The sequence below is a fragment of the Lampetra planeri genome, chromosome 60 (assembly GCF_965212315.1).
Source record: "Lampetra planeri chromosome 60, kcLamPlan1.2.h2, whole genome shotgun sequence".
In the NCBI taxonomy this organism is placed as follows: domain Eukaryota; kingdom Metazoa; phylum Chordata; class Hyperoartia; order Petromyzontiformes; family Petromyzontidae; genus Lampetra; species Lampetra planeri.
The window spans coordinates 4,903,941-4,930,413 of record NC_136166.1 but is presented as its reverse complement, the minus strand read 5'-3'; the positions used below and the strand labels follow the sequence as shown (position 1 = coordinate 4,930,413).

Genomic DNA, 26,473 nt, shown 5'->3' with positions numbered 1-26,473 from the left:
TGCTCGCATCGGTGTCGAGCAAGAACGGTTTTGAAAAATCAGGGTAAATCAGGGGGGGAGCGTTTACCAAAGCATCCCGAAGGGAGCAAAAAGCAGCTTCCTCCTCCTGACCCCAGCAGAACCGAACCCCTTTAGATGTTAAAGCATGTAGGGGTTTGGCGATAGTCGCAAAATTAGCGACGAAGCGTCTATAATACGACGCAAACCCAATGAAACTCCTAACCTCTCCCACTGAGGTGGGAGTCGGCCAGGAGCTAACACACTGCGTTTTGGCGGGATCGGTAGAAATACCTGAGCGCCCCACGATGTGCCCCAAATAACGCACCGACTCGCGTAACAAATGGCATTTTTGGGGCTTAAATTTCAAATTAGCAGCCCGCATCTTTAGGAAAACTGCCCGCAACCTCTGGAGATGTTCCTCAAAAGTTTTGCCAAAGACAATGACGTCATCCAAATAAATCAGGCACGACTCCCATTGCAATCCAGCCAAAACCAATTCCATCAACCGCTGGAAAGTTGCCGGCGCTGAGTGTAAGCCCATCGGCAACCGGTTGAATTGAAACAGGCCGTGCGGAGTACGGAAAGCAGTTTTAGGCTTTGAATCATCGTCCAGAGGAAGCTGCCAGAATCCCGAAAGTAAGTCCAATGTGGAGAAGAATCGCGCTCCCGCCAAGGCGTCAAGCGATTCGTCCATCCGTGGGAGCGGGTATGCGTCGGCAACCGTAATTTTATTAAGGCGCCGAAAGTCAACGCAAAACCGCAACGAACCGTCCTGCTTCTTAACCAGGACGATCGGCGCTCCCCAAGGGCTGTTGGAGGGAGAAATGATGTCGGCGGCTAGCATGTCATCAACAGCCGATTTGACATGGTCCTTTTCGGCGGGACTCAACCGAAAAGGATTCTGGCGTATTGGCGCGCTGTCACCCGTATCAATATGGTGACGCAGCAGATGAGTGCAGCCCAAATCGTATTTATCCCGACTGAAAACGTCGGAAAATTCCCTCAGTAGTGTCTTAAGACGTTGGCGCTCTAAATTTGACAGGTCCGTCGATCCCGCACAAAGCGCCTCGAGCCACCCTTCATCGCTGTCCGAATGTGGTCGCGGTGCAGGGACAGCGCCGACATGACTCGCGACGGGTTCCTCACAGGGCACCGGCGTTGCGTGAGCAAGCACGGTCCCCTGTGGGACCACCACCGTCTGCGAGCCCACATTGAGGACCGCGATGAAGGGTTCTCCTTCCCCTCTCACTATGGTCTGGGCCGGGAGTAAATTAGGTCCACTGACCCCGGCCCTAGACGGTCCCAGCAGAACCCCTTGAGCCCCAATGCCCTTAGCGAAGGGCCGCCGAAGTTTCAAAGGAATTAACATTTGCGCCCCCGGAGGAACGCGCACCGTTCTATCTACGAACGCCGGCACCGTCGCGAACGCCGTCCGGCTCGTAGCGGGGGATGGCAGAAACGCCATGCGTCGGCCCGATGGGAGCTCAATGCATCCCTGGTCGATTAATATCCTAATCGGCATTTTGGCCAGGAAATCCGTCCCCAGCAGGCACGGAACCGCCAGCGAGGAGGAAACAAAAATCGGCCCAGATAATTTAATATCCCCGACACAAATTTGGGCTCGAATCTGTCCGATGATGCCAAGTGAACCCCCGTTAGCAGCAAAGAATGGCACATTAACAGGCATCAAAGGACGGCTCTGGACAGGGAGAATGTTATAAATCAACTCCGAAATAATGGTCGCCGATGCTCCTGTATCGACCAGGATGCGCACCTCCACCCCATCGATGTGACCCACAACGGCCGACGACCCCGACGACGCGGCTACAACCCGATGGGCCAACACGGACCACTGGCTGGGTTCAATGTGAGTACCCAGAGCGGTGCGTGTTGGTGCCATGGTACGCGATATTGGCCCCCCCTTCGCTGCGGTGTTTGAGTGTGCGACGGGCGTGTGCGTGGGCCAAACGTGAGGGGTGCCGCGACTCGCCGGATTATGATGGTGGAGCTTGTGACGAGGGCCAGCGTCCCGTTGAGGCGTCGTCCCGCGCTGCCGAGGAGAGCGGCACCCCGAGGCGACGTGGCCCCGGATGCCGCAGTTGTAGCAGCGTGGAAGCGCTGGTGGCGACGATGGACGTTGTAGATGGCTCGAACCGGCCCGGTCCTCCCGCGCTCCCGCTCCGTGCTGCCGTCGATGGTTGACGGCGCAAACCTCTTCCGCCGGGAGGGTGGCCGCAGCGACGGCGCGCCCGCTCGCCGCCTTGCTGGCCTTCCGTCGTTGAGAGGACAGGTTTGCGTGGAGGAGACGGGCCGCTTGGAGGGAGCACATTTCTGCATCGTCCTGTGCGACAATGACGATGTCTAAGTCGTCCGCCAGCAAAAGTATTTTCTCTGTCACCATGGCGTCGATCCCTTCGTCGTCCATTCGTGGAAAGGCTTCCTTCGCCAGCGCCAGGAGGCTTGTACGGTACGCCAGGGGCGACTCCTTCGCCCCCCGCTGGCGATCGTAAAAGAGTTGACGACAGTCCGATGGTGGCCCATACACAGCGGACAGCACTTGCATCGCCTTCCGCAGCGTGGAACGCCTCTCCTTCGCTGCCGATGTTAGTGTGGCGAGGGCGTCGCTGTCGAGGAGTGCTGGCAGTGCTCGGAGAGCCTCGGCGTCTGTCCACTGTGCCATCTCCTGGTGAGCGAGGAAGCGCCGCTGGAAGCCGCCCCAGTCGCCCTCCTCGCCCACAAATTCTTTGAGCGGCGGCAGTCGCTGATGTAAGGCAGCGGCTGCAGAGGACGATCGCGCTCCCTCGTCTCCCTCACTCGACTCAGCGTCGGCCCGAAGCAGCGATGGCATCGCCGGTCGCACCCGTGGTGACGCGGCAGGTACTGTACTCCCGCCGTTGGACGCGATGCTTAGAGCGGCCACGCCCTCAACAGCAGCTGCGGCGATGGCGGGAGATTCAAAATGTTGCTCCGTTGAAATGGCGGGAAGGCGCTGTGGTCGTTGGCTGCTGTCGCCTCGTGGCGGTCCCGCAGCCCCCAGCCGCGTGATGTTATCGAGCATGGCGGCTGCGGCGTACAGCAGCTCGGCCAGCTTCGCGTGCGCCTGTCTCAGCCCCTCCGTCGACGGCTCCCCTTCCTCCAGCTGCTGTGGCGTGGATGCACCCAGCCCCGGCTGCTCGATGGCATCTTCAGCCGTCTCGGGCTCTCCAACTGCAGCGGTGTCCTCCGCCCCTGGTACTCCGACTCGAGTCGTCCGGCGTGTATCCATGTTCGTACTTTGTTTCACTTCTGACGCCAGCTGTAGTAACGCTTATGACTCGTTCACATCGGAGTTGGAGGCACACTTGTTTATTTAACACCACACGTTGTGACATACACACTGAGGGGGTATCGGCCCCCTCACCCGTCTATCTGAGGACACACCTCTAGGCTAACCCTCTAATGGGCTAGGGGAGGCTATCTTGGCCCGACACTGGTCAGTCGGGCCCGGTACCCAGAGTCCAGACCAGCACTGGCTCTGGCTCTGGTACCACGCCACTGGCTCGAGCCTGCGCGGTCCTGATAAGGACGGCGTGCCAGGGGGAGACCAGGGCTCTATCTAGGACGTCTTCCGTCTTCTCTTCTTAGCTAACACAACACTCCCGAGCCCTTCGATACATTCCCCTTTTATACCCAACCCCTCCCTGAGGGGTGGGGCCCCGGGGGATCATAATGACCGAATCGACCCCCCAGGGTGTCTGGCGCGGACGTCGCAGAGGGCACCTGCTCGTGCACACATGTAGCCCCGCCTACTGTGTTTGTTTACCATAGGCTGCCATGCATAACGGGCTCTCTCTCTAACACCCCTACACAGACACCAACTCGTTGTTAGACATTACGTTGAAAGTAGTGGCCCCCAAGTGCCTGCAGGCGTCGCATGAACCCGCTACCTACGACGCGCATGCCCGGCGGAGGAATCCCCGGTTCCCACGCGCGCTGCCGATCGATGCAACCCGACGCTTCGTCACACCGCCGGCGGCCTCGCCTAGTGGCCGGGTAGGCAGACAGCGGAGGGGAGCGGAGGGGAGGGGAGCGGAGGGATTGCCATACCGATGGTCATCCAGGCTGCAAACCGAATCCAGGTCATGAGGTCGAGCAGCACCATGAGGTAGGTGTTCACGAAGATGCTGACAACTGGCAGCACGGGCAGCAAGGGCACCTGCGAGGCGGAGAGAAAGGCACACCTCGTCACGCTGTAGGCACGCACGCACGCGCGTGGCCGCACGACCTGCACTGCCGTGCCGCTTGCACGATCGCACCTCGTACGGCAGTCTTCTTCACTCAGTTTAACAAAGGTGGGGCGGGGGGGGGGGTAACTGTGGCCGATAAGAGAGGGAGACAAAGGCGGCCGGGCGTAGTGCTGGCCACCCACCCACCCCCCTCCCCCTCTCGTGTCCGCCGTGCCGGCCTTCATAGGTGCTACTCACTAACAGCACTTGCCCCAGCAGTCTGTTAAAGGCTATACGGGGGATCTTTTCGATTTAAAGCTTTCGTGACTGCAGGGATTCATCTTCTTGGTTCTTTCGGTAAAGTCATGGTGGTGGCAGCATGAGAAGCTGAACCAACACCTCAGACTCGGTGATCTGCACTCAATTTTCAGAGGTGGAGGGTTGTGTGCCACTTTCGCCGATAAAGGCATCAGTCGGCGTTGAGTTACCGCCACGCCATTTGAACCCACTGGGGGGATTTTGGACAGCAGCACGATGACGATGATGATGATGGGTGGGCGGTGGTTTCACCGTTTGTGTTTTGTCGGAGAGGGAGGGGGGAGGGAAGAGCAGAGGTCGCAATCGGGTACCCGATACCCGTACCCTACCCGATACCCGGCTACCCGTACCCGGCCGGGTACAGGTACGGGTAGCCGTTTGCGACCCTGGTGCGGCCGGGTACGGGTAGGCCGTGAGTCACTGGTGAGTAACCGTTTGTCACTCATTTCGGGTAGGGTACGGGTAAGGAATCAAAACCTGTTTGCGACCTCTGGGGAAGAGTCGCACGTCAGCGGGCCGCCACTGAAGGCCCACCAGAGGCCGCCAGGGGCCGCCAGCGTCTCCGCAATGGAGGACACCGGCGTACGCGATCTTAGCGATTGCACGGTGGATACCGCTCAACAACGTTTTGACTCGTGATGGGTTTTTGTTCGTTACACTCAGTAACCCCTATTAGTGTAACTATACATTATGAACAAGTGCCGGCTCGAGCCCCTTATTAGCGCCATCTCTCCCGGTCTCCGTTTCTTTCTTGCCGTGCAGCTGCCGACGCGGATCGCAGAGCGACAGCGCCGATGGATTGGTCACAGCACCGGTGGTCAAGCCGGACAACCGTGTCGGCAAGACCGCAGCAGCAGCAGCAGCGACGGAGTCGCGTATCGTCGTCGCTGTCACGTGTCCGTGTTTTTTGGATCGAGGGGGACGTTGCGTCGTTATACATCGGACGGTGCTGGTCTGCATGACCCACAGTCGCACACTGCTGGAGGAGAGTTTGTTTATTGATGAGCTATGAAGGAGAAAGGCCATTGCCCGAAACAATCACCAATATATATTTTTTCTTTTACGGCCAGAGCATTATTGACAAATGCGTAAAATTATTATTATTGTTATTAAAATCACTATTTACTATTTGTTTTTAGCAGGTAAGGCCCCCCCCTGGGATATGTAGCTCTCTTTCAGAAAAGACCTGGCCACAAATGATAGCTCAACGAAGTTGGCCTATCACCCGTGGAATTTTTATAGCAGCCAAATTACACATGTCGATTCTAACTGTGGAGGGAAAAAGCACAGGACCTGGAGAAAAATCCACACGACCACGGGAAAAGAGAACACGCCAAGCTCCAAATATACATGTTCTTCGTTCTTTCGGTAAAGTCACGTGAATAGAAAAAAGAAAGAAAATAAAAAAAGTAATAATAATAAAAAATGTATTCATGAAAATAATTAAAGAAAAAAACCCGTAATAAAAATAAGTACAATAAAAAAATAATTATAATAAAATATTAAAATTATTAATGAAAATAATCAAAGCAAAAAACCCATAATAAAGAAAATAGCTAATTAAAAACTAAAAATTTATTTTAAATAATAAAAGCTAAAAACCCGCGACGTTTCGATTGCAACACAAGCGATCTTCATCAGGCGGAGAGAAAAGAAAAAAATCCAAATATCCAACAGGTGTCAGGGTCGAACCCACAACCCTCCTGTAAACCAGGCGTGGTAGTTAACATCTCGACACTGTGAGAGAGAGAGACATGCAAACTCCAAATATACAGCAGGCATCGTCAGGGTCGGGATCAAACCCACGACCTCCTGTATACCAGGCGAAGTAGTTAACATCTCCTAGCCACCATGGCGCCCTTCATGCACCACTGCCAATGCAGGAGCATCACCAAGCAATGTGGTTGGATGCGATTCAGTCTTGGGTCTCCTCTCCTTTGTGGGAGCACTGGCAGAGAAGGATGAGATGGTGGTGCGCGCCCCTATCGGCGATTGGTGGCACCTCGTGTAGGTACGTTGAACTTCTTTCCCACCGTACGTAGCCAAATGTGCAAATGGGAGGTGCAGTGTTGAGTCTATGGGCAGTGTTGAGTCCATGGGTAGTGTTGAGTCTATGGGCAGTGTTGAGTCTATGGGCAGTGTTGAGTCTATGGGCAGTGTTGAGTCTATGGGCTGTGTTAGTCTATGGGCAGTGTTGAGTCTATGGGCAGTGTTGAGTCTATGGGCAGTGTTGAGTCTATGGGCAGTGTTGAGTCTATGGGCTGTGTTAGTCTATGGGCAGTGTTAGTCTATGGGCAGTGTTAGTCTATGGGCAGTGTTAGTCTATGGGCAGTGTTAGTCTATGGGCAGTGTTGAGTCTACGGGCAGTGTTTTGAGTCCATGGGCAGTGTTAGTCTATGGGCAGTGTTGAGTCAACACTACCCATAGACTATGGGCAATGTTTTGAGTCCATGGGCAGTGTTTCGAGTCTATGGGCAGTATGTGTGTATGTTGAACTATTTTTGCACCGTACGTAGCCAACCGTGCTAATCGGAGGTGCGGGGGATGGGAGGGAAGGTGACTACAAACTAAAACACAAAAAAGCAGTTCGAAAGAAACGAGTTTTCAAACTGGATTTAAAACTGCATAGCCCCCCAGCGGGCTTCCTAAATCATCGGACGGGGGTGGTAAGAGCGGCGAAGAATCACCCCGCTGACCCCCCACCCCCTAACTCCGTGGCGTCGAGACCGAGATTGATCGCTAAGCCACCCCGCGCTGCTGCGTCTCTCTGTGGAGAGACCGCAGAGAGAGACAGAGAGAGGGCAGGCGTGTGTCCTCGTGACATTTGAAATAAGAGCGAGCGACAAGCAGCTTGCGATTTTTTGGTTCATTTTTTTAAATGTGCTTTGTGCCATCGTCTTCACACCCCCGTTGCGCCGAGCAGCAGCCAGGCGGAGTGCAAGCTTCTCACTGGGTATTTTGTGGGTCTCCGATAGACTGCAGTAGCCACGCGGGACCAAGGAGCCAGAGCCGTGGCGAGAGGAATACTAATACGGATCATCTCAACTTGTAACTCTGCACCGGCCCCGAACCACAGACGAGTGGCGGGGAATGCAGCGGTCATGCGGTGTAGCCGGCGACAAATTCTCCACCCCAAGCTCTGCGATCCCCTATATGTTAAGGCACAAGTCAGTTGTTTACTTGTGGGAAGAAACTGGAGCGCCTGGAAAAAAACTCCACGCGTGCAAGGGGACAACACTCGATCCCGTACAGATGGAACAGCTGAAGTCCATATTCGCTGTACCACCTTCTCACGGCGAGCCAGGGTGTGGCCGGGCCTCGACAACCCACGGCAAGGGAGTTTCACACGACATCTGTGTGGTGATCCAGCAACCCTCGCTGCTGCTGCTGCTGCTGCCTCCACAGCGCTGGATTTACAGGCAGCCACGCGCAGCGGCAGCAGCAGCAGCATAGCCACTACCGTCCGATGGATGTGGTGTGCCGGGTGGGGAAATATGTCTGTACTGAGCTACGCGAGCTCGTTTTCAGAAGCGAGCTGGCCACAAACGAGAACTCGGCGAAGTGGCTCATCATGTAACAATAGGTTTTACCCTTTCTGGCAATAAAACAGGTGAGAATATGTTTTTCCCCTTTTGTTGTGGCAACAAAACAGCTGTGTTAAGATGTTAAAACATCAAACTGAAACCTTTTTACAAGGAATCATGTCTGCATTAACCACAATACTTGTGGTCAGAATGCAAACAAAAAATATGCTCTGATAATATATGATGCATTGTCCTTGAAACTGATTGGTCCACACGTCCTCTGGTCGAACACCGTTTGAGACGAGGCTCGAAAGAAAGCGGTCTCTGGTGTGGACCAATCAGTTTCAAAGACAATAATATTATCAGAGCGTGTTTTTTGTTTGCTTTCTGACCACAAGTATGGTGGTTAATGCAGACATGATTCCTCGTAAAAAAGTTTCAGTTTGGTGTTTTAACATCTTAACACCTGTTTTGTTGTCGTGAAAAAAGGGGAAAACCCTATTCTCATATTTTGGTACTGGCAAAGGAGGTCCCAATAAAACAGTGGTGTCAAGATGTTAAAACCCCAAACAGAATCGCTTACTCAAGGAATCCTGTCCGCATTAACCACACGCACTTGCGGTGAACATGCAAACAAAAATCATGCTCTGGTCATTTTTATGCTTCGTGCTGTTCACCTTTTGGCGTCCTCTGTTGAGACTCGACTCGATAGAAAGCCGTCTCTGGTGCGGACCAATCGGTTTCAAGGACAATTTATTTATTATTATCAGAGCATGTTCTTTTGTTTGCATGTTCACAGTAAGTACGTGTGGTTAATGCGGACAGGATTCCTTGAGTAAGCGATTCTGTTTGGCGCTTTAACATCTTGACATATTTTAATACTTGCAAGAAAGGTCCCATATTGGCTTATCATGTTGAAATTTATAGCAGCCAAATACTCACAACGAATGATTCTAAATGTGCAGGGTTAAAACCGGAGGACCCGGGGAAATATCCACGCCACCATGGGGAGGACGTGCAGCCGTTGGGGCCGGCATCGAACCCACGATCTCCCGTATACCAAGCGAGGAAGTTAACATCTCCTAGCCACCAAGTCACCGACCAGAAAAAAAGTTTTTCCCGACCATTCAGCAATCGAATCCCTGGGCTCCACGTCGCTGAAAGTGTGGCAGACGGACAGCACCTGGATGAAATCGAACCTGCCGGTCACACCGTCCCGCAGACGCATCGCTCGCGATCGCAAATTCCCTTTTTATCATCTCGTCATCAAAATTTAAAATTGCCTGCGGACTTTTTCGGCGTATCTGCAGAGTCATTGCAAAGGGGGCAACATGTCCCCAGGTCAGTGCGAATTAACGGGGGCTGACGTGAGAATAAGACGACACTGGATGTGAATGTCAAGCGCTGTTTGTCAAAGAAGCCTTTCGGAGACAGCGCCCGACGGGCCCTTCAGCAGCGTCTTGGCCGGTCGCTCTTTCGTCAACGTTGTTGAATAAAAAGGAGTCTTTAACCCTTTTCCCCATTCCGAGACGTTGCTGCAAGTTGCAAGGTGGTGGTCGTCCCCGTTCACCTCCGAATCTCGGAACGGCGTGACCACTCAGCGTTAATTTGATTTATTTTGTTTTTAAAAGGCGTTGTTACTCACCGCAGAGAACCGTAGCGACGCGACCGCACTCCACGATAGCTGGCGCTAAACCATGTCGCACGTGCTCCCGCGTGGGGCTTGCGGGAGCCTCGGTAACGTCTTCCGGTGCATCATCGGAATGGGAAAGGGTTAAGATGTTTTTGTATGTACGTTTAACTTCTTTCACACCGTACGTAGCCTAACCGAGGGTGCAGTGCTGAGTCTATGGGAAGTGTTAATCTATGTGGAGTATGGATGTACATTGAACTTATTTCGCACCGTACGTAGCCTAACCGAGGGTGCAGTGCTGAGTCTATGGGAAGTGTTCATCTATGGGCAGTATGTATGTACGTTGAACTTCTTTCGCACAGTACGTAGCCAACCGTGCTAAAATCGGAGGCGCGTTCTAAATGTATCGCACGGCCAAGGAGAATGTGACACGAGGCTGAACGTCCCCGCACTCTGGCATTGATTGCGTGCACACTCCGATCCTGGCGCGGTGCATTGTGGGAAGAAGCTGGATGGCAACCATCATGGCTGCACGCTGCGCATTTGTTTATTTACTGCGATTGCCAAGCCCAGCAAAGCCTCACACCGGAGGCCTCACGACTCCTGCTCGGGAGGGTCCTTACCATGAAGGAGACCTTCGTCTGACTCTGCGGCTGCCTCCAGACGACGACGGTGACTGCGACGAGGGCGGTGGCAAAGATGACGACCATGGCGATGACCCAGGTGGCCTGCTCGGCCAGGGCCGAGGCCCCGTGCACCATGAACATGGTGAGCACCACGCAGAGTAACGCTGCGCACACACACGGACGGACCCACGCACGCCAGTTACGTAACCACACCTCAATCGGCGCACACGAGCGCACAATCGCGTTCACAGAGACAAGGATCGCCTCCCCCTGTATAGCCTCAGCAGACTGTTGGGGCAAGTGCTGTTAGTGAGCACCAATGAAGGCTGGCACGGTACACGAGGGGGTGGGTGGCCAGCACCTCGCCCGGCCGCCTTTGTCTCCCCAGTGACGATGTTTACACATCGCACTAGGTACTCAGTTGAGGGTGAGTCGACCTAGGGGAGGCCCACGACCGGTTCAGATAATTGTCACTGGTGTTGACCGTGAGCGGTAATCGAACTCGGATTGCCGGTTTTGTAGTGCAGCGTGCTAACCGTTGCACCACCGCTCCCAACACAATCGCGTTTACAACCAATTCGTGCACATGAGTACGCGATCATGGTCACGAGGTTAAAGTAAACTTTTTATTTGACCAGGTAAGGCTCACCGAGCTATGTATAGCTCTTCAGAAGCGACCTGGCCACAAATTAGATCTCAACGAAGTGGCTTATCATGTGGAAATTCGCCAAATACTCTAAAACGCGTGATGTTCATTCTAAAATGTGGACGGAAAAACCGGAGGACTAAGGGAAAAATCCACGCGACCACGGAGAGACACGCAAACTCCAAATATACAGCAAGCATCGTCAGGGTCGGGATCGAAGCCACGACCTCTTGTATACCAGGCGAGGTAGTTAACATCTCACCACTGTGTGAGAGAGACACGCAAACTCCAAATATACAGCAGGCATCGTCAGGGTCGGGATCGAACACACGACCTCCTGTATACCAGGCGAGGTAGTTAACATCTCGCCGCTGCGGCACGGTGGGGGGGGGGCGGGGTGGAGGGAAGGGGGCTCACCGATGAGGCCGACACACACGTTCACGATGACGGTCGATTGTTTGTTGGGAAGCCGCGACCGAGGCTGTATCAGCAGCATGGGCCCCCACTGCGGCTTGTCCTGCTCCTCCGAGCCGGCACCCCCAGGCACGAATTCAAAGTCCGGTGAGTCCTTCCAGTCCGGCTCCGGTTGGTAACTGACCACACGAACAGGGGGGGGGGGGGGGGGGGGGGGGGGGGGGGGGGACACACGTGGGCAGCACAATCACCAAATCTGCGCTTGACGCATCGCGGCGATCGACCGCGGCGAATTCGTCGACGCGAGTTTCGCCGTTCCAACGTCGCAACGCCGCAACGGATACGCGCACGTCGCGTCCGCCGGCTGTGCACGTGGGCTGCATGCAATCCGGCGCTGTGGAGGCAAGCGACGAGGGTTGGTGGATCGCACACAGACGTCGCGTGAAACTCCCTCTTCCCGTGGGCGTCCCAGAGTACCGCACCGAGAAGGCGGCACAGAAAAAATGTGGACTTGGCCCGTTCCGTCTGTACGGGATCGAGCGTTTCCCCCCCACCCCCCTCGCACGCGTGGGTTTCCTCCGGGTGCTCCGGTGTCCTCACACGTTAAAACGCTCATTAATTGGCCGATAAAACATTCATACAAAGAGGATCACAGAGCTTGGGCAATTGTTGGCGCCGTTCATTGCGTGGCCGACTTGCAGCTCGTCTGTGGCTCTGCAGAGTCATTTTCTCTCTTCAGGGAGGCAAATCGCCCGATGAAATCTCTCGCGAAATGCCACGGTACTCAAATTGTGTGCTGAAGTAATAGCCAATTGGCACGTTTTGCTCACGTGACAAACCTTGCGAATCGGGCGAGTTAACGACACATTTTAATTTACGCCATCCAACCAAAAAACCTTTATCGTGCATAATATTGGTCGCGAAAAGCCGACGTGTATGAATAACGGTCCTTCCGTGAAATACCAGGTCCATGGTCTGTAATGTTATTCATGTTGCTTTCTATATAAACACAACAACAACAACAACAACAACACGGACAACCACCGGACATCACAGGGCAGCTCTGGCACGCACGACCCAACGCTGCAGCGGTAACCGTGCAGCACGGGTGCCAGAAACCGGGACGGCAGTGGTGAGAGCCATTCCTGCGCAAACGCGGAAGAGCTGCCAACGAGCAGCAGGACGATCGGGGTTGTGGCCCTGCGCCACCACACCACCACCAACCCCACCACCACCACCAACCCCAACAATACCACCACCCCCACCACCACCAACCCCACACCACCACCACCACCACCACCACCCCACACCACAAACCACCACCACCACCACCAACCCCACCACCACCACCACCACCAACCCCACCACCACCACCACCAACCCCAACCCCACCAACCCCACCACCAGCACCAGCACCAACACCACCACCAACCCCAACACCACCACCACCACCAACCCCAACACCACCATCACCCACCACCACCAACCCCAACATCACCACCACCACCACCAACCCCACCACCAACCCCACCACCAACCACCACCACCAGCACCAACCCCAACCCCACCACCAACCCCACACCACCACCAACCCCACCACCACCACCAACCCCAACACCACCACCACCAACCCCACCACCACCAACCCCACCACCACCACCAACCCCAACACCACCACCACCAGCACCACCACCACCACCAACCCCACCACCAACCCCACCACCAACCCCACCACCAACCCCCACCACCAGCACCAACCCCACCACCAACCCCACCACCAACCCCACCACCAACAACCCCACCACCACCAACAACCCCAACACCACCACCAACCCCACCACCACCCCCACCACCACCACCAACCCCACCACCAACCCCACCACCAACCCCACACCACCACCAACCCCACCACCACCACCAACCCCACCACCACCACCAACCCCACCACCACCAACAACCCCAACACCACCACCAACCCCAACCCCAACACCAACCCCACCACCGACCCCGCACCACCACCACCACCACCAACCCCACCACCACCACCAACCCCACTACCACCACCACCAACCTAACCACCAACCCCGCACCACCACCACCAACCCTGCACCACCACCACCAACCCCGCACCACCACCCCCACCACCACCAACCCCACCAACAGCACCACCACCAACCCCACCAACCCAGCACCACCCCCACCACCCCCACCCCCACCACCAAATGTTTTTGATGTTGTTACCATAACGCCGGGCTGCCATATATATATACGCCCATGTTATTCCGAGGCTACACAGCTGTAGCCAACCGCAGCAAAATATTAAAAAGGACCCCGTGGATTAATTCGTTCAGACGAAGAGGAAGGGGATCCAGGGAGGAGCGGGGGGAGCGAGGGGAGCGGGGGGGGGAGAGGTGGAGGAGGGGGGAGGGGGAGCTGCTGCTTGGCATTCCTTACCGCAGGATGAGCACGCAGGCAGCCACCAGAGAGTATGAGAGCAGCGTTCCGATGGACATGAGGTCCACCAGGGCGATGAGGTCAAACAGGAACGCCATCACCGCTGATGCAGACAAACGATAAAAAGGCAAAATGATCCTCATGGCGGAACCCCGGGGTACCAATGTAATACAAAATGGCCGAGGCAATTCAATATTTTATTTCCAGGGGTATATACTTCGACTCCGCGACTGGGGTATCAATCAATCCGAAATCGGTGGTGCCACTCCGCGATGTCGAAACGCAGCGAGGACGATGATTGTGCCGAAACCCCGAACGCTCGTGCACACCGTAGCGGTGCATCGTGAGTACAGCTCGTCGAGATGAGTCGATTGCCGCGTCGCCGACCATCAACAGACTACAAATGACTGCATCACGTACACTGTGCGAGAGCTGGGGTACTACGGTACCCCGGGGTACCGCCATAAGGTTCAAATATCCAGCATTGACGGACTGTTGGGGGCAAGCGCCGTTAAGCGAGCAGCGGCACCTTAAAAGGCCGGCACGGCGCACGAGGGGGTGGGTGGCCAACACCACGCCCGATGTTTACACATCGCACCAGGTGCTCATTTGAGGTGGAGTCAACTTCGGGGAGAGGGAGGCCCAAGACGAGTTCAGATCAGAGGTCGCAACCGGGTACCCGATACCCGTACCCTACCCGATACCCGGCTACCCGTACCTGGCCGGGTACGAGTACGGGTAGCCGTTCGCAACCCTGGTGCGGCCGGGTACGGGTATGGGTAGCCGCACGTGACTCACCCCAACCAATGAGTGAGTAGGCCGTGAGTCAGTGGTGAGTCACCGTTTGTCACTCATTTCCCAACGTCTTGTCTCTTCTCACAATTCAAGTTCCTAGAATCAACCCACCCGCGCCTGCAACATGGCTTCATCCCAGAGGTCGCAATCGGGTACCCGATACCCGTACTCTACCCGATACCTGGCTACCTGTGCCCGGCCGGATACGGGTACAGGTACCCGTTTGCGACCCTGGTGCGGCCGGGTACGGGTAAGGAATCAAAACCCGTTTGCGACCTCTGGTTTAGATAACCATCACCGGTTTGGCCCATGAGCAGGAATGTATAAAGCAGCCAAAGAACTCCAAACGCGCGATGTCGATTCTAAAATGTGAAGCGCAAGACCGGAGGACCCGGCGAAAAATCCACGCGACCACGGGGAGAGAGAGCGAGAGACACGCAAACACCAAATATCAAGGGATTGTCAGGGTCGGGATTGAACCCACTTAATGAGCCGGTGGTCTAAAACGTTCACGAGCAGCAGCGGCTCGCCGCGGCTCGTTTGGCCGCTCCGGGGTTGCGCTGCCGAGCGCGAACGGAGTGAAATGTCTGTCCCGTCAACGCCACGAGTGATCCGTACGTGACGGGCGAGCGTCACCGTCAATCCCCCCCCGCACCCCCCCAAGTCCCCGGCGCGCTCGCAACCAGAAATCGTCGGTGCGCGAAGCGGAATTACGTCGCCCGGCCGGTTGACTGTGGTCAGAGCACCTCACTCGCCATCGGAGAGACGCCGGCTCAAATCTCGGCCGGAGCACTTCCCTCGGCCAGGGATGCAGAGCAGAGGGGCGCCACGATAGCTAGGAGATGTTAACTCCCTCGCCTGGTATACACAGGAGGTCGTGGGTTCAATCCCGACCCTGACAATGCCTGCTGTATATTTGGAGTTTGCGTCTCTCTCTCTCTCATCATCATGGTGGCTAGGAGATGTTAACTACCTCGCCTGGTATACAGGAGGTCGTGGGTTCGATCCTGACCCTGACGCCTGCTGTATATTTGGAGTGTGCGTCTCTCTCTCTCTCTCTTTCCCTCTCTCTCCCCGTGGTCGTGTGGATTTTTCGCCGGTTCCTCCGGTTTTCCCCCCTCCACATTTTAGAATCACCGTCACGCGTTTAAGAATCTTTGGCTGCCGAGCGACACAGCTCTTCGTCGACCTGGCCAAGGTGACAGCCCGACGAAGTGGGCCTCATCGCCACCCCGTGGACGTCTATAACGGCAGCAGCAGTCAAATAACCCCCGTAGCAGTCAAACAGTCTGAAGCGCAGAGCCCGGGCGCTCACCTGCCACGGAGCCCGAAGTGATCGTCGCGAGGATGGGAGTCTTGAAGCGCTTGTGGACTCGCGCCAGCCAACGGAACAGCAGTCCGTCCTCCGCCATGGCGTAGATGATGCGAGGCATGGGGAAGATGCTTCCGAGCAAACTGGGGTGGGGCGGAGGAGAAGGGCCATCAGGCCGAGCGCACGGAAGGGAGCGAGAGAGAGGGAGTTCACCGATGATGGCGGTAGCGACGATTATAAAAATGCTCGTTGCACGCGAATGCGGGCGAGAAGGCAACCTCCGCACGGGCAACCTGGATTAAACGGGGGCGACACCACCCGCTGGCGGCTATGCTGCCTTCATCGCTATCCGTACGCTGTGGAGGGAGCGGCAAGGGATGGGTGAATCGCCGCGCAAATGTCGAGAAGCTCCCTTCGGACCCCCGCGGGCGTCGAGGCGATGCCCGTAAGCCCTGGCTCGCTAGGAGAATGCAGCACGGCGAAGCGCGGACTGATATCGCCTTCTGTGTGGGATCGAGTATTGCCCCCTCGCACGTTTTCTCCGGGTTTTTGCTCCCACGTGCAGCATAAACGCTCGCCAATTGACCGAAAACATTTTAATTACGGAGGGAACTGTTGGTGCCGGCTCACTGCCCGGCATCCATCCAGCTCGGCCTGTGGTTGCCACTCGGCGATTGGCAGATGCAATTTGCACAAACGACGCCGCAATACGAAACTAATCGATTATAAAAAAAAAAGTGTAATCGATACCCAGACATCATAGCATTTGTTTTATTATTTCGCCTCTTTTTCTTTCCACAGCGAGTTTTATTTCCGCCCAGCGTCGTGGACAGCCGCTTTAGAGATCCTTGATGAAAGGCGCTTCCATACATTGGGCATTATTATTATTAAAGAGTTCAACACGTAGACTTCCACGACCAATATTTTCCATAGGGAGGTTTTTGGGTTCGGGGCCGTCGATAAATGACGTCACGCAATTTTGGAAGATTTTTGACCCCCCCCCCCCCAGTCACACGGCGTCACAAAAAGTCAGACCCCCCCTCAAATATGACGCCACAAAGCTCTGTCCCCACCCCACAATTTTTTTTTTTTTTATCATTGTAGTGCGTATTTAATGTGGCGCTGCACTCTGATGTTGTAGGAGAAAACATTCATTAAAAAGTCTATTTAATTAAGTAGACCGTGTTGTCGATATTCATTTAAAGTTGAGCATTTTGATGTGACGTCACATTTCTCAAAACCCCCCCCCCTTCGTCACACATCGTCACAAATGTCTGACCCCCCACCCTCCCCCCAGGTGCGTGACGTCATTTATGGACGGCCCCTTGGATCACGTGACTATAAATGTGTCGTTAAACCCGCCACCACCGGACACAGCCACCTTATAAAGATTTGTCACGTAAATAAAACCTGCCAATCCGTAACTAGTTCGGCACACCACATGTGTGTTGGGAGAGTAAACCCACTACAAAATTAACAATTCCAGCACGACGTTTCGCCAGTAATTACAACCAGCATCATCAGGCGACAGTGAAGTGTTTCTGGATAAATCCTCCTCCTGTTTCAGTCCGAAATAGAGGGATAAATGTGATGTTGTCACTTGTGATCCCCCCACACCTCCGCCTCTCGCACCTGACGATTGGCCGTGTCGGGTGGTGGCGGGTTTAACGACACATTTATAGTCACGCGATCCAACCCAAAAACGTCTGCTATGGATCATTAACATTACTGTTAACATCACGATGTGCCCGATCTCATCGGATCTCATAAGCCAAGCAGGCCAGAGGCTGGAAGGCGCCTGGATAAGTGGCCACCACCTTGCACGCCAGGTTGCTTAGGCTGCTGCGGGGCTGTGCGCCAGCAAAAACAAACAAAAAATCCATCGTTGCGATGTACTTCTACGCTCCCACGCCTACGCTTTACACCAACCCTCCAGCTGACGGGCGCAGGGAAGTTACGGTCAAACAAACCGCGCTACGGGCCCATCCCTCATCCAGCAGTGGATTGACGACAAAGGGCTGCTCTCGTTGAAGTCGTCCCGTCAAAGCACACACAAGTCTTTCCCCGGCAACAGCTGCGGAAGGGAGCGGGGTGGGGTGGGGGGGGATGCGTGGCGGAAGCAGCGACGCAGGAGGCTACGCCAGCCTCAACGCGACGCAGCAGCCAAGCGCACCAGAAATCCGCGGCCGCACATCGGTGCGACAGGAGGTGGAACCTGGACGACACTTTGGAAGCTGTTCGGTTGATTTTTGTAAGCGAATCGTCCGCTGCATTTTTGTTGTTGTTGTTGTTCTGCCGTTAATAAAATCGCAAAAGTGGAAGGCGCCCCACCCCCCCACCACCACCACCCCACCACCACCACCCCACCACCACCACCACCACCCCACCCCACCCCGCACGGCCGCTTGCTACGGACCGCGGAGAATGTCGCTGGACATGCAAACAAAAAACATGCTTCGAAAATTTCTGCCATCGTCTTTGAAACCGATTGGTGTAAACCAGAGACAGCTTTCCTTAGAGCCAAGTCTCAAAGTGTCAGACCAGAGAATGCCAAAAGGCGAACAGCACCAAGACAATGCCACCATCAGGGCACTTACACAGCTCGGGGTGAGCCGCTACATTACGGGACATTTCTTGCCAGTGTCAAAAAACGTGCTCCCTAATACACCCAGCGCGTTGTATTCAATTCGCGTTCACAAAACACGCGGCGTTACAGGAGGACGGACTGCACACCACATTCCCCCGGAGAGATGGCGGTCGGATTGGTGGTGGTGGGCGAGCGGGCGAGCTGAAGGGGATACTTCCCTCCTGCAAGGAGGGGGGGTGGGCGGGCCGAGCGCGAGAGCAGCGGACGCTCCTCTGCGTGGCCACACGGGGGAACCGACGTCCCAGTGCGCGCGACGACGGTCACAAGCGGAGACGCGCACCGTACCAACACCGCACCTGCGATGAGCACGGTTGGATATGTACGGTGCGACAGAAGTCAAACGTACGTATGTACGTACTGCCCGTAGACTCAACACTGCCCATAGACTCAACACTGCCCACAGACTCAACACTGCCCATAGACTCAACACTACCCATAGACTCAACACTACCCATAGACTCAACACTGCCCACAGACTCAACACTGCCCATAGACTCAACACTGCCCGTAGACTCAACACTGCCCGTAGACTCAACACTACCCGTAGACTCAACACTACCCATAGACTCAACACTGCCCATAGACTCAACACTGCCCATAGACTCAACACTGCCCGTAGACTAACACTGCCCACAGACTCAACACTGCCCATAGACTCAACACTGCCCGTAGACTCAACACTGCCCGTAGACTCAACACTACCCGTAGACTCAACACTACCCATAGACTCAACACTGCCCACAGACTCAACACTGCCCATAGACTCAACACTGCCCGTAGACTCAACACTGCCCGTAGACTCAACACTACCCGTAGACTCAACACTACCCATAGACTCAACACTGCCCATAGACTCAACACTGCCCATAGACTCAACACTGCCCGTAGACTAACACTGCCCGTAGACTCAACACTGCCCACAGACTCAACACTAACCATAGACTCAACACTGCCCACAGACTCAACACTGCACCATAGACTCAACACTGCCCATAGACTCAACACTGTCCGTAGACTCAACACTGCCCGTAGACTAACACTGCCCGTAGACTAACACTGCTCATAGACTCAGCACTGCTCATAGACTCACTCCTCATAGACTAACACTACCCATAGACTCAACACTGCACGTAGACTCAACACTGCACCTCCGATTAGCACGGCATCCTACGCACGGTGCGAAAGTTCAACACAAGTCCATATCCACGAGCCGTTAGCCATGAATGCCGGCGACGCCGCGGCGGCCTTACCTCGAGGTGAGCGCGCACAGCGCCCCGATGGCCACCATGTACTTGGCGGGGCCCCAGCCCACGTATTCGAAGGCCACGGGCAGGGGGCTGGCCTCGTCCAGCAGATAGTAGGGCATCATGAGCGTGAGGGCGGCCGACACGCCAAAGTAGGCCACGAAGCAGATGAGCAGCGAGGCGACGATGCTGATGGGGATGGCACGCTGAGGGTTCTTCACCTCTTCGCCTGCAACCGCGATTGAGCAAAACAGACAGAGGGGGGGGGGGGAGTGGGGGCTTGACGGTCGGTCCGTGGCGCGTGATCACGCGTCCCAGGCGAAGAGCAGCACCCGTTCGGGCCGTGCCTTGGCTCGTTGTTTCGTGGAAGCGTCGGGCTTTAAGTATTTTGCGTGCGCTGCGTTATGAACCGCGCTGCGTTAACGCCGCGGCAAATGTCGGCGAGGCTTAACGGAGACGACGTTTCGCACGAGGCTGCGGGCTTTCTTTTTTTCACCCCCCCTCCCTCCCCGTTAACCGCGCGCCCACACAGCGAGTGTCCGCGGAGTTCCTGTGCCCCCCCCCCACCTCCCTGCGTCGCGGTTCGTGTTCTGTGCCGGCCGCTTTATTTGAAATACAATTTGAAAGAAAAAAAACACCAACAGAATGAATTTTATATTCTTTGGGTCTTTCGGTAAAGTCGCGTAGATAGGTTCAAAGAAAATAACAAAAACATTACAAAAAAGCGATGGAGTTTCGATCACAACTTATGCGATCGTCATCAGGAGGATGATCGCTTGTGTTGTGATCGAAACGTCGTAGATTTTTGTTATTTTCTTTGAACCCAAGTGACGTTACCGAAAGACAAAAAAAACATAAATTCCTGTAGCCACGAAAGCTTTAAGTCAAGATAGAATAAATTTTAACAGACCAATCCACGTTCAGCCTAGCGAGATTGACTGGGCCGCATTCGTGACATTGGCCGGCCCCAAGCGGCCGGGGTCAACGTGGAACGCGACGCGGATTTTACTCCGCGTGGAAAGGACACGGGGACAACGCTGCCCTCCGGAGCTCACACCAAACGTGGGATGGGGCGCACTCATTTAAAGCATCCGACTGCGCACGGGCACGGTGCGCCGTGAAGCACCATTCTCACAGCCCCTTGCAAATGCTCACCACTCCCCCCAGCTTACGACACCTTTGGCGATACAATATGGGCATTCAAAGTCGTACCGGGGCCTGATGGTCTCACAGCGTAAAACTCACCAAGTCCTACGGTTAATACTGGTAGTAACCACCTGGTTCCACCAGCCCACAGGGGATTATTGTGTCCGTCCGTCCGTCGTGCAGGGAGGGGCTGGGTGGGGAGGAAGGGGCTGGGCGCGGAGGATGGGGAGGGGCTGGGTGGGTGGGGCTAGGTGGGGGGTGGGAGGGGTGGGGAGGGGCTGCTCACCCCGTGGTGCCCTTATTTAAATGTTTGTGGTGCCCTCTCGTGGCTGCATGAGCGATGCGCAGCCTTACGCGCAAGACGAGGGCGATTTCACACAGCAAATCGCGCATGGGCCTGCTGACAGACCTCCCCCCACTCACTACGAAACGGACTGTCAACAGACCGTGGCATTCTGGTTGACCCCAGCGGACACGTGACCAGGTAATCTTAATTTAGGAGCTTTCGTGACTGCAGGAATTATTCTTTGGTTCTTTTCGGTTAAGTCACGTCTAAAAATAAAATAATAAATTAAAATAACATATTACGACGTTTCGATTGCAACACAAGCAATCATCATCAGGTATAAAAGAAATAGCAACAAAAAATCTAACTAGAAAACTATAGACAGACATACAAGCAGACAGACATCACAACGGCACACAGAGAGAGGACACACATCGGCACAAAGAGAGGGGTTGTCTCTATGAGGGTCCCTTAAATATAGAGAGGGGGGGGCGAGAACGGAGAGAGGGAGGGGGCAGAGAGAATTAGCATATCAATGAGTGTACGCCAACGTACTGCTGCTGCTGCAAGTAAGATGACAATGTGGAACGCGCACGCAAAATTGAAAACTAGGAGACAGGCACACGAAAATTAAATAACCCAGCAAAATATCGAAATGTGATGTAATACAACACAGAGAGTCGGTTAACACACAATTAACGCATAGCCTGGTTGATTACGTGTTTCAAAATTTGCTAAGTTAGAATTTTAAGTGTGAAAATTCCAAAGAGAGGACACAGGCAGAGAGAACAAATAGCCAGAAAGAAAAAGGATAAGCTTAAAACTTCCCCGTAGAAGTGGTTCAATCTTAATTTAGGAGCTTTCGTGACTGCAGGAATTATTCTTTGGTTCTTTTCGGTTAAGTCACGTCTAAAAATAATAAATTAAAATAACATATTCTAACTTAGCAAATTTTGAAACACGTAATCAACCAGGCTATGCGTTAATTGTGTGTTAACCGACTCTCTGTGTTGTATTACATCACATTTCGATATTTTGCTGGGTTATTTAATTTTCGTGTGCCTGTCTCCTAGTTTTCAATTTTGCGTGCGCGTTCCACATTGTCATCTTACTTGCAGCAGCAGCAGTACGTTGGCGTACACTCATTGATATGCTAATTCTCTCTGCCCCCTCCCTCTCTCCGTTCTCGCCCCCCCCTCTCTATATTTAAGGGACCCTCATAGAGACAACCCCTCTCTTTGTGCCGATGTGTGTCCTCTCTCTGTGTGCCGTTGTGATGTCTGTCTGCTTGTATGTCTGTCTATAGTTTTCTAGTTAGATTTTTTGTTGCTATTTCTTTTATACCTGATGATGATTGCTTGTGTTGCAATCGAAACGTCGTAATATGTTATTTTAATTTATTATTTTATTTTTAGACGTGACTTAACCGAAAAGAACCAAAGAACGTGACCAGGTAAGTCTACACAGGGGCACCAAGTGGGGTCTAGGGGTGGTCACATGTCAGGGCCGAGATCCTGCTCGAGGATTCTAGAAAGGTGGTCGTTGCCAAGGATGAAGCCAGCCACGCCACAGAGGATATAAGCCGGGTCCTCTAGAGGGACCGGCTGCTGTTGTTCATCCTGAAGAATCTACATTCTACGTCCTCCAAGAGTCTCCAACACGTGGATCCAAGCTGTGGTCCGGTCCATTGTAGCTAGTTAGTGTCATTAGTGCAGTTAGCTTGGTGGTCACCACCATAGATTGTTATATCCTGTTAAGGGGCAGTTACCCCTTTGTGTTGGTGTAAAATAAATGTGTTGCCTCCAAAGAGTACATCTCCGACTCAGTTGAACTCACTACACATGCATAGACTCGGACTTGATTACTTTGGCTGGCAAGGCCCATTGAGCTAGGCAGCTCTTTTACAAGGATGACCACAACCCAAGACTGTCGGTAATGGTCGCAGTTACATGACAATACAGTTTCATCCAGTTACATAGAGACCCATAGAGTTACATAGAGACTCATCGAGTTCGAGATCAATAGCTAGTCAGAGATGAAGAGTGACGCAGTCATCCAGAAAGTTAGATGGATATTCTTAGAACGACACAGATTCAGAGTTACAACAGAAACTCAGACTCGGCTGGCAAGGCCCCATTGAGCTAAGCAGTTCTGTTGCAAGGATGACCGCAGCCCAAGACCGTCAGCAGTGGCGGTAGTTGCAGGACATTGCAGTTACGTAGAAACCCATAGAGTTACATAGAGATCCATAGTTACACAGGGATTCGTAGAGTAACACAGACATCCCTAGATTTAAAGCTTTCGTGACTGCAGGGATTCATCTTCTTGGTTCTTTCGGTTAAGTCACATAGAAGGGAAATAATAAAATATTTAAAATAAAACATAATAAAATAATTCTCACGACGTTTCGGCCACAACGCAAGCAGCCATCCTCAGGTGAAGAACAGGTCTGTCGGAAAGACGACAGACCTGTTCTACGTGACTTTACCGAAAGAACCAAGAAGAGAGACTCAAGAGTTACGAAACGATCGCAGCCCAAGAGGCCGACGGCAGCGGCGGCAGTCACGGGACTCCGCGGGGCGGAGGGAAGTCGCAAACTAACGAGAGCTAAAACAACGACAACAACAACAGCGACGATTTGCACGAGAAACCCACGCCTGCCCGGAACTTCGCGCAAACAGGATAAGCAATTAAATAAATAAAAAACGTGCAGACATACTAATCAAAAACGGCGTGTAAAAAGTTCAATAGTAAAAAAAAAACACGATAATCCCCGTCGCAGACTAAGGCGCGCGAGTGAATAAGGCGCGCGAGAATTGGCACAACGCCGTTGCCGGCGAACGCCAAATCGCGGGCGCCCGTCCCACACCGCCACCAACCCCCCCACCCCCTCCCTCCCTCAACGGCTCACCGGTGGTGGCGATGCAGTCGAAGCCGACGAAGGCGTAGAAGCAGGTGGCGGCGCCGGTGAGGACGCCGGTCACCCCGTACGGGGCGAACCCCCCCGAGCCGTACGTCCCGGTCACCGTCGCGTTGCTGCAGCGAGCGACGGGGATCGCGAAAGAGAAAAAACAACGACTGCGGCGTTAGTGGCAGCAGGGCATCAAGCGAACCGGAATCTCTCCCACCGCTCTCTCCGTGTGTGTGCGTCGCGTCCGTGATCTTGATGGCCCTTCCTGCCACTTGGCTCTGTGTCCATGACATTTGCTCACGAACTTGTTGGTCTATGGGTAACGTTCGTCTATGGGCAACGTTAGCCTAAAGGGGCAGTGTTAGCCTATGGGCAGTGTTAGCCTATGGGCAATGTTAGCCTATGGGCAATGTTAGCCTATGGGCAATGTTAGTCTATGGGCAATGTTAGTCTATGGGCAATGTTAGCCTATGGGCAATGTTAGCCTATGGGCAATGTTAGCTTATGGGTAGTGTTAGTCTATGGGCAATGTTAGTCTATGGGTAATGTTAGTCTATGGGCAATGTTAGTCTATGGGCAATGTTAGTCTATGGGCAATGTTAGCAAGGCAAAGCGACGCCTACGCTCAGGGCACCGGGTAAACGAGGACAGGTGGATCGCTCGTTCATTTTTACATTTGAGAGATATTTATTTTTTTGAGATATTATATTTTTCTATTTGAGAGATATTTATTTTTTTGAGATATTATATTTTTATATTTGAGAGATATTTATTTTTTAGAGATCTTATATTTTTCTATTTGAGATATATTTATTTTTTAGAGATCTTATATTTTTCTATTTGAGAGATATTTATTTTTTAGAGATCTTATATTTTTCTATTTGAGAGATATTAATTTTTTTGAGATATTATATTTTCATATTTGAGAGATATGCATTTTTAATAGATATTATATTTTCATATTTGAGAGATATGCATTTTTTATAGATATAATATTTTTATATTTGAGAGATATGCATTTTTATAGATATAATATTTTTATATTTGAGAGATATGCATTTTTATAGATATTATATTTTTATATTTGAAAGATATGCATTTTTATAGATATTATATTTTTATATTTAAGAGATTTTTTTTTTTGGAGATATTATATTTTTATATTTGAGAGATTTTTTTTCTAATACATTTTGTTGCAGCATTTTTATTCTTGTTATATACTTTTAAAAAATGTACGCACGCAACTCAACGCGAGCCACCTGTGCAGAGCACCTTTCGTTACCAGAACGAACGTGGGTGGGGGGGGGTGCATACAAATTCGGCGTGCCTGAGTTTGGGGCGCGGCAGTGCCTAATTAAGTGGGGGAAGGAGGGCAGGGGAATTGGGTTCACTGCCCCACCCAGGTGGAGAGCACGAAAGCCTGTCGTCTCGAGCCCGCATTAACTCCAACTCGAAGAGTTCTGCTGAATCAAACGTTGCAAAGACTTGTCCCTTCATCTCCCTGTTCTTAGCGGCGTAGGGATTAGGGTTAATCGCTTGAAATGACGGTTTGGCAGCCGACGTATAATCACCGCAACTCAAATGACCCAGTTTCCCCGGCCGAGTTAATGCGGTATGCGCCGTTGAAGCACCGAATTCCTCGGCGTGGCGCTTGGGTCGGGACCGGCAATAATGAACCGTGGCACCGTGAAGCCATTAATTGGTCTTCTACCGCAAACCGAGACGTCGCAGAGGCCTGCGAGCGGCCACCGCGGCGGTCACGCCCGAACACAGTCACCAAAAAACGATGCCAAAACACCTTCTCCTCCGCCGAGCGCGGTTCGTGAATGTCATCGCGACCCGGCGGACGCGTTCTGATTTTAGGTATCGAGTTGCTGCAGAAGAGAAGACGGATGTGGATCGGAGCGATGGCTGCGATATCGCCTACACTATAAACGGTTCCGTTCCGATGACAAACACCTACGTCTCGATTGAAAGCTTTCGTGACTGCAGGGATTCATCTTCTTGGTTCTTTCGGTAAAGTCACGTAGAATGGAAATAATAAAATAATAAAAATAAAACATAATAAAATAATTCTCACGACGTTTCGGCCACAACGCAAGCAGCCGTCCCTCAGGTGAAGCCGTCCTCAGGTGAAGACCAGGTCTGTCGGGGAGACATTCTACGTGACTTTACCGAAAGAAACAAGAAGATGAAACACCTACGTCAAATAATATTTACTTTATCGGTACCAAGCCTCCCACGTGGCAAGCTACCGTAGGGTGCGGCGGGGTCGTGTCGCGACAGGTTCTCTGCGGCGAGTAACAGCGTCT

General features: G+C 53.2%; 1 protein-coding gene across 3 annotated transcripts in view; it reads right to left on the bottom strand.

The window, feature by feature from the left end:
- The window catches only part of LOC144736270 (high affinity cationic amino acid transporter 1-like), a 76,661-nt gene that overhangs the window by 12,100 nt on the left and 38,088 nt on the right, over positions 1-26,473 (bottom strand). For all 3 annotated transcript variants that reach the window (XM_078618897.1, XM_078618898.1, XM_078618896.1), the window contains 7 exons: positions 24,162-24,286; positions 19,825-20,047; positions 15,931-16,070; positions 13,821-13,923; positions 11,370-11,545; positions 10,304-10,470; positions 4,087-4,195 (listed from right to left, as the gene is read on the bottom strand). In XM_078618897.1, coding sequence (XP_078475023.1) covers positions 4,087-4,195; positions 10,304-10,470; positions 11,370-11,545; positions 13,821-13,923; positions 15,931-16,070; positions 19,825-20,047; positions 24,162-24,286 — 1,043 coding nt within the window. The remainder of the gene's footprint in view (positions 1-4,086; positions 4,196-10,303; positions 10,471-11,369; positions 11,546-13,820; positions 13,924-15,930; positions 16,071-19,824; positions 20,048-24,161; positions 24,287-26,473) is intronic.